Source organism: Bombyx mandarina, chromosome 11 (genome assembly GCF_030267445.1).
Source record: "Bombyx mandarina strain Sakado chromosome 11, ASM3026744v2".
In the NCBI taxonomy this organism is placed as follows: Eukaryota; Metazoa; Arthropoda; class Insecta; order Lepidoptera; family Bombycidae; genus Bombyx; species Bombyx mandarina.
Window position 1 is genome coordinate 1,065,319 of NC_143218.1, and position 9,235 is coordinate 1,074,553.

At 38.1% G+C, this 9,235-nt stretch overlaps 1 protein-coding gene across 1 annotated transcript; it reads right to left on the reverse strand.

The window, feature by feature from the left end:
- Positions 1-6,213: 6,213 nt before the first annotated feature.
- Positions 6,214-8,285, reverse strand: LOC114249069 (uncharacterized). Its single transcript, XM_089730747.1, has 2 exons — positions 7,417-8,285; positions 6,214-7,052 (listed from the first exon to the last, which is right to left on the reverse strand). The coding sequence occupies exons 1-2, from the start codon at positions 7,439-7,441 to the stop codon at positions 6,238-6,240; spliced, it is 840 nt and encodes a 279-aa protein (XP_089586873.1). The 5' UTR covers positions 7,442-8,285; the 3' UTR covers positions 6,214-6,237.
- Between the last annotated feature and the right edge of the window lie 950 nt (positions 8,286-9,235).

Here is a 9,235-nt window from a genome sequence, read left to right on the forward strand (position 1 = left end):
TTAATGTTTTTGTTTTATTTTATTCCTTCGATGGATGAAAGAGATATCACGACTTGAATCTCACCACTCGCAAACTCAGATATGGGGCTTATTTTTTATTTATTGCTTAGATGGGTGAACGAGCTCACAGCACACCTGGTGTTAAGTGGTTACTGGAGCCCATAGACATCCACAACGTAAATGCGCCACCCACCTTGAGATACAAGTTCTAAGGTCTCAAGTATAGTTACAATAGTTACGCTTAATTCTCATCACCTGAATTGTATTGTCTGATGATTGTTTTAAAGTAAAAAATCGAAGCATTTTCGGAACATGGGTAGCTGAAATGACGTTATATACGATGGTAAGAATACGCCCCACTGCCAATTAAAGTCCGAATCTCTGGGCCGGATTTTGTATGTATTTATTTTTTATTGCCTAAGTAGGCAGATGAGTATGCGGCCCGTCAGATGGTAAGTGGTTACCGTCGCTCATGTACCTACATAGGACTTAAGGGCAAAGGTAAGGGAAAAACTTCCATCAGACCCAAACCCAGAACTGTTTTTTTTTTTTATTGCTTAGATGGATGGACGAGCTCACAGTCCACCTGGTGTTAAGTGGTTACTCGAGCCCATAGACATCTACAACGTAAATGCGCCATCCACCTCGAGATACAAGTTCTAAGGTCTCAAGTAGGTATAGTTACAACGGCTACCCCACCCTTCGAACCGAAACGCATTTCTGCTTCAAAGCAGAAACAAGCAGGGCGGTGGTACCTACCCGCGCGGACTCACAAGAGGTCCTACCACCAGTGATTACGCAAATTATTATTTTTGCGGGTTTGATTTTTATTACACGATGTTATTCCTTCACCGTGGAAGTCAATCGTGAACATTTGTTAAGTACATATTTCATTAGAAAAATTGGTACCCGCCTGCGAGATTCGAACACCGGTGCATCGCTCAACACGAATGCACCGGACGTCTTATCCTTTAGGCCACGACGACTAAAATTGTCATGTATTGTGTGATGATTGTTTTAAAGTAACAAATCGAAGCATTTTCGGAACATGGGTAACTGAAATGACGTTATAATGTAAATACGATTGTAAGAATACGCCCCACTGCCAATTAAAGTCCGAATCTCTGGGCCGGAATTTGTATGTATTTATTTTTTATTGCCTAAGTAGGCAGACGAGTATGCGGCCCATCTGATGGTAAGTGGTTACCGTCGCTCATGATCATAGGACTTAAGGGCAAAGGTAAGGGAAAAACTTCCATCAGACCCAAAACCAGAACTGTTCATGTTGACGGCCATAGCGAATTTACCGAGACCTCGACCGTCATCAAAGCCCAATCACTCCCCCCTCCTGCAAGAAGAGAAGGGCAGAAGACCAATTTTCAACTCAGCCACAAAAAAAGAAGGACTGGGTAAATAATTAAAATAAGAGGAAAGGGACAAAAGATAAATTGTGGTTAGTGCGAGTTTTTTTACTTCTCGATCGCATAAAAGCTAACTTCAAATATGTGTGGAGTTGGAACAGCGCCCCTAGCGACCAACGTGGTAACCCTTTCCAACTTTAACGCGATCGAGAAGTTAAAAAACTCGCACTAAGCACGATGAACAGGTCCAAATCCATCCATATCAGTCATTACCAGGACCTATGGACGTAGAGGAATACGCAACTAGCGTTTCCCCTTCGTAAAACAACACCCAATCCCCCCTCCCCGGGGGCAAAAACCGGTCAGTTCCGGAGCCAACCGGTTACGTTGCATCACTTAGGCAAGGCGAAATTGCGCCCATTTCAACGAGGCGACTACGTACTCGTCAAGAACGATCCTCGTAACCAGATATCCCTCGACCTCAAATACAGTGAGCCGTATGAAGTATGCAGAATCCTGGATAACGATCGGTACATCATCAAGCGAGTGACCGGCAGAGGGTGCCCTCGTAAAGTCGCCCACGACCAGTTGCGCCGAGCGCCCCAGCCCGGCGAGTTCTAATTGTCGGGAAAACTATCTGTAGGCTTAGTGCGAGTTTCAAAAATCGAATCGAATGACTCGCATCGAGTGTACGCTCTTCACGGTGAAACGTGCGGAGCTCTGAGTGCGAGTTACTCGATTTGCAGGACGTTTATTCATCTTTAGAAGCAATAATTTTTTCTTTTATGTTGGTAGCATGCAAGTTTTTTTTTAAGGCGTTTAATTGAAATGCCAAGCTTTCTAACGATATTTATAATTAGTCGGGTAATGGGTAATGTACCTGTGCTTAGTGCGAGTTTTTTTAATTACTCAGTCGATGTTAATGTTATGTTTAATTTGTGTGAGTTTGTATCAGTGCCACCTAGTGGTAAGCTTATGAATCTCATTTTGTGGGAGAGAGAAGGTTTGTTTATGTTGCTGTCTCATGTATCGAATAGCTTTACCGAAGTGAGCCTCTCGATTATTGTATGTGCGAGTGCGAGTTACAAATTAATGGATTTTGAGAGTATTTCTTCACTTTCAAGCAAGTTATATAAGTAGTCACTAAAAATTTTGCCGTGAAACCAATACAATATCAAGATTTTTTCTTTCGTTTTTAATAATAATGTTGTTTTTTAAGGTTTTATCTATTCTAATGGTTTATACACATATATTTTTTCGGTTAGAAAATTTTATAGACGTCTAGCTAGTTGTAAATACATATTAATTCTTTGCTTTTTCATTTAATTCTTATTAAATCATTGCTTTTTTTTAAAGAGTTGTTTGATGAGAGAGAGAGAGAGCGAGATAGAGTTGTTTTTTTTTTATTGCTTAGATGGATGGACGAGCTCACAGCCCACCTGATGTTAAGTGGTTACTGGAGCCCATAGACATCTACAACGTAAATGCGCCACCCACCTCGAGATATAAGTTCTAAGGTCTCAGTATAGTTACAACGGCTACTCCACCCTTCGAACCGAAACGCATTTTTGCTTCACGGCGGAAATAGGCGGGGTGGTGGTACCTACCCGTGTGGACTCCCAAGAGGTCCTACCACCAGTGAAAGAGTATTCTTTATTGTACACAAAATGAATAAATATTGTGAAACATTTTTTCTTGGTCTTATCGCTAAGAGTGATCTCTTCCAGACAACCATTAGATGGGCAAGAATAATTTCGAAATGAATTGCACACTGTATATCTATCTATTATAGAAATATATACACACACGCACATACACACGCGTACACACACACACACACACACGCGCGCAATATACATATTTACAGGTACATACGTACAGATTTATATTTATAAATTATATAGAAATTTGAACAATGTAATAATAATTTTGCTTCTTTACACATTTATAAATAAGGATGGATGCTCGTAATAATTTTAGTATATTTGGGCCACCTAATGAAGATCATCAACACTATTACCGTAAATACAATCATTTTATAAACGTTCAACGGGTAAAAGATTAAACCTATGTAAAACATAATTTCTTTAATTAAAAAAAGCTGAAATAATTACCTATTCCAAGATTAATTATGTTAAGTATGTCTAAATATGTAATTACAATTAAATAAATTCTATAATAAACTTCTAATTCTAATACTTCTATTAAAGTTACTAAAAAAATATGTTTATGCTGGGCAGTTTTCGTGTATTTTAAAGGTTACGCCATTACGGCAAAGTTTGTTTACGAAATTGCACCCTTAGAATGGAAGTGGTATAACTAAAAAATTTAAGATTAGTTTTATATTTCAAAACACTTATGTATTATTATTAAGAACCTACATTTTAAGTAGGTAATACGTGCAGCAAAAATGTTGGACTCCTTTTCACGAAAATTGCGCGGACGGAGAAGTATGAAATTTCCCACACTCATAGAGAATATAGAGAAGTAGTGCAGATTGCTAATTTTTTTTTTAATTGTGCATAAACAATATAAAAATAAACTAAATGAATAAAAAAACCTTACACACATTACCATGTATTTGACACACACACACGCACACACACATGCATTTATACTTCTTTTGTTTATTGATTTATCAATCTGTGGTCAAATTGAGAATAGATTAATATTTTTTGTCTTTAATATTAATTTTCTATAATGTAGCCTTGGCGACATAGAGCAATGATTATTATAGAAATGATGATAATAGAAAGGTGACAATAGAACTATAATAATGTTCAAACTTAAAATTTAAATAAATTATGGTAAAATTTCGACCACTGGACTACCATTAGTAGATAATAATAAAATCATTTATTGCCTTTCACACAGATTTAGATTATTACAGGCAGCCTACAAGGAAACAACAAAAAAACAAAACACTATTATATCATTTCTGGCAAGCAGCTCAACATTTGCACTTGTATATTATTAATAGGAATTTTATTAAGAATATTGACAATTTATGAGGAATTTGACAAGTACGGATTAGTTATAGATATATGTAGTTACATATTGTAAATTAAATTAGTTTTATAAGTGCAATAAAAAATAATTTAAATGATAAAATGATAAAGCCATACCTTTTTCCAATGTGACGATTAGAGGGTATCCTATTATTCTTTTCTATATTATTCTATCAGCTTATGAAATTAAACAGTCTCTTTTAGTCTAGAAAAGGACAAAGTACTCTTTCTGTCTTTTTCAAATAAAATGGCATGCCTTAAAGTGTTTAAACCGAAAAACTAAAAAAATACAATTATTGTATTACAATATTGAAGTTTAGCAGCAACTAAGAATTTTGGGTTGAGCCACTTTAATTCTAAAGGTACAAAATAGTATTGAACACGTGACATTACCCGAATAATTTTGAAAGTAGATGGTTCCCATTAAAATGCTGTTAAAATGCGTTGTATTTCATTTAGACGGTCTAATGCCAAAACATCACGTGCTACCAATATACGAGAAATAATATTATTGCTGCTCTCGGTGAATAAACGCCCTGCGAAGCGAGTAGCATATCTCAACTCACACTCACAATTCTTCATTTTTCACCGTATAGAACGTTAACTCGATTTGATTTTGATTTATTCATTTACAATTGCACAACTAGGAAAAAAAGGTGAAAAGACATTTTGGAGGGACCGCGAGGAGCTAAATTGTGTGAATTGTTTTATTTTGTCTATTTAATGTTTCTTAGTTAATGCGTATTTAATATTTCTTCGTGTATAAGTGTAATTTTGAGACCGTCCTGGCCTAAAGGTTAAGGCGTCCGGTGTATTCGTATCTTGCAATGCACCGGTGTTCTAATCCCGCCGGCGGGTATCAATTTTTCTAATGAAATACGTACTTATCAAATGTTTACGATTGACTTTCACTGTAAAGGAATAGCATCATGTGATAAAAATCAAACCCGCAAAATTAATTTTTGTAATTACTGGTGGTAGGACGTCTTGTGAGTCCGCACGGGTAGGTATCACCACCCTGCCTATTTTTGCCGTGAAGCAGTAATGCGTTTCGGTTTGAAGGGTGGGACAACCGTTGTAACTATACTGAGACCTTAGAACTAATATCTCAAGGTGGGAGGCGGCATTTGCGTTGTAGATGTCTATGGGCTCCGGTAACCACTTAAGATTAGGTGGGCCGGGAGCTCGTCCACCCATCTGTGCAATAACAAAGTAACGTGGGTTTATTAACTGTTTAGTATCTGTGAAAGTGCGAAAATTTAAAAAAATTAAACAAAACCGCTGGACGTAGCTTCTCGAAGTCTTCGAAAAGGTCCACTGAAAAAAATCTCAGTATATAATCAGCATTTTGCAGAGATTATATTTTATCCCATATTATCTGATCTCATTTCATTTCATTCCATGCCAATTGATTAATGCTTCAAATTAATCAAATCCATTTCACTCCATATTATCATTTTTCATAAAAAAAGATTAGGCTCTATGGCATGATATTTTTGCCTCTCTAGTTGGAAAAATAAAACTACTAAAGAAATACTCGATCGAAACGTTAAAATCCACTAATTTGTAACACGCACTCGCACAAATGTCATTCGTAGTACTCATTTCGGTAAAATTACTCGGTTACGAGATCACAACGTTAATATGAACTCGCACTCACAAAATAACACCCAGTACGTTTGCCGCTAGGGGCGCTGTTCCAATTGCATACAAATTTGAGCAAACTGGCTCGCTAGTGAGAACGTTACAAAACTCGCACTAAGCACACTGAAGCAATCTCCGGGTTTATCCAAGAGGTCGGCAATGAACGATTAGAGGAATGAACGCCTAAATAAAACGAAAGGTAAATTTGCATATAGTTTATTGAATCAGAGCATTTTTAGCTTCAACGTCTCCAGAAGTCCGTTGACAGCGTTATCCGCGGCCTTAAGTTTGTCGAACAAATTCAAAACCCTTTTGTCGTCCCAAAACTCTTTGTTCGCATTCATATCCTGCTTCATGTTATCCAGATAGACCTTCAGAGTGTCCAGGCTGGCCGTGATGTAGCCTATTTTGAAATAGCCATTGTTTTTGTAAGACATTTTGACGACGTTAAGGACGGCCATCTTGTTTTTTATGTCTCCGAATGCGTCATCTAAATAGCTCAACAGTTTCTCTTTGAGAATGTTCGGCGCTTCAGGGGCGTTCATAGATTTCCTCCCGCTGCTCTTAGTAACGTTTGCGTCAGTTTTGACAGCTGTCAAGTTTGACGCGCTGCTCAAGTCTCGCTTGAGCCTGCCGTGAGCGCTCCTCCGAACGATTACATTCGAAAGCTTCTCGTCTATGAACCGATTTAAGCTGGTTATTCTATTGTTTATGTCTAATACGTCCGCGTTCAGTTGTTTTATCATCATCACAACGTATTGGAAGTCCCTGCGTTGTTTCTCTTCGGTCTCGCGGTCGGCGCTGTCCGGACCTTTGAACGAGAGTTTGTTCTTCTTGCGTTGACCTTGCATCGCGTTCACCTCATCAATCGAATAGAACCAGCGGCCTGTTGACTTTGTGACGTCACTTCCGTCACTTTCCCTCGAGACGGAAGCGGCCCCCTCCGATTTATCATTAACGAATTGCAGATTCTCGTAGTTATTAAGGTCGTCGTAGGTAAGGCAGTTGATGTTTTCGATAAAAAACGCGAACGTCAAGTCTGGAACGATAGTTTAAAATAGATTTTCTGACGCTGACCGAATGTGTGATTTTAGGCGATTTACATATGAGTGAAATTCGCGAATAAAATAACAAAATTAATAGCGTTTTTACCTAAACTGAAATTAAGGTTCATGTACTAAAGGTAATGTTGGTATGCCTTGACCTAACTAACGGTTAATATGGCTGGTCCATTCGTATCGAACGACGCTAAGCCGGTGTTCAAAACCTGCAGACAGATGCTCATTTACCTAATAAAATACGTACCCCTCCATAGCCTGAATGATACTTTGGTACATATTTTAAAATCAAGGCCCTACGCACCTAAAATCTTAATGGAAATATAAAAAAAAAAAGACACTTACAGAATACAAATAAAGCGCTCAACATATTGATCCAAACGCGGTTCGAACCGAACCCAAAATGGCGGAATGAGTTATCAACTGACACGAGAAATTATAAATTGAAAGACTACATACTTAAATAAAACATAAAATCAATTATGTTTCTTAAATTGCTATTTAAGTTGGTAATGTAATTAAAAAGCTATCGTGTACAAGAAATGTACCTACGTGTTTTTTATTTTTTTATTTTCGAAATACAGCGGGAAAATTACACGGCTGAATATTACAAAATGGCGGTAATTTTATTGTAATGACTTTTTTTTTATGATTGAAAGATTACTGGTGTCCCGGAGGCCTTTCCAGCTTCACCAGGACAGGTGGGCAGGCAAAGGCTCAGCCAGGAGGGGTGGGATTTCCTAACAACTGCCCGAGCGCCTCCGAAGGAGACCTAAAAACTCAAGAGCAATTGCTTCGCGAATGAATCTACTACCGGATCGGAATCGCGACCCACTGAGAAGATCCGGCGAGAAACTCAGCGGGCTGATGCATGGGTTAGGTTGCACGTCGATGTAATGACGTATTGTACGTACGTACGGACGTATGTACTGGGTGTTAGGAGACAGCTTCCGAAAACGCAAGACAGACGATAGTACTAATGACATCTTTAATTATGGAGTTATTTAGACAAATGTTGTAAAGTGGGTGCGATCGCGCGAGTTTACGCCGCGCCGCGCCCGGGCGGTCATTGATCCGAGCATCAGCTGTTTTTGATTTTGTGTTTCATTGCTGGTTTTTTTTAGTAATGTATTTTTTATGAAACTATCGTTTCATTTAGCTGTACTAACATGATAGAGCGTAAATAATGCTAATAAAACGTCTTAAATATGTTTTTTTTTAAATCAGAATCGTTTTTTTTTTCCATCCCATGATCAAAGGGGTCATTAGTACTATCGTCTGTCTTCGTTTTCGGAAGCGGTCTCTTGACACCCAGTATACTTAATCAATAGTCGTGCTTTCTGTTTAATAAAATGCTGAAATATGTCATTTATCAAGTCGTTGTGGCCTAAAGGATAAGACGTGAGGTGCATTCGTATGTAGCGATGCACCGGTGTTCGAATGCCGCAGACGGTTACCAATTTTTCTAATGAAATACGTACTCAACAAATGTTCACGATTGACTTCCACGGTGAAGGAATAACATCGTGTAATAAAAATCAAACCCGCAAAATTATAATTTGCGTAATCACTGGTGGTAGGACCTCTTGGGAGTCCGCACGGGTAGGTACCACCGCCCCGCCTATTTCCGCCGTGAAGCAGTAATGCGTTTCGGTTCGAAGAGTGGGGTAGCCGTTGTAACTATACTGAGACCTTAGAACTTATATCTCGAGGTGGGTGGCGCATTTACGTTGTAGATGTCTATGGGCTCCAGTAACCACTTAACACCAGGTGGGCTGTGAGCTCGTCCATCCATATAAGCAATAAATAAAAAAATGTACTTAATATACTTACACCATAATCATAACGAGAGGTGAAAGGCTATTATTTGGTTTAAGCGACATTTTTGCAACTTTGCAGGAGAGCCAAGTTCAATTAAAAACATGCTAATAGCTAATACCAAATGAAGTGGACCTTTAATTATTGTAAAGCCAAATGTCGCTTATACCAAATCGCATTTCACCTGTCGATACCAGTGATGGGCGTAACTAGTTACTTTTGTAATCTAATTAGTAATTAAACTACAAAATAATTTAATTACAATGTAATCTGATTATATAGTAATCAATTACATTGTAATTAGAATTACTTTGGATGTGAAAGTAATTGAATACAATGTATTTCA

Excerpts from the sequence above, each read along its gene's own strand:
- LOC114249069 (XM_089730747.1), bottom strand. The coding sequence starts at position 7,441 with ATGTTGAGCGCTTTATTTGTATTCT. Across the intron at positions 7,053-7,416 it reads GAGCGCTTTATTTGTATTCT|ACTTGACGTTCGCGTTTTTT; the intron begins GTAAGTGTCTTT and ends CTATCGTTCCAG.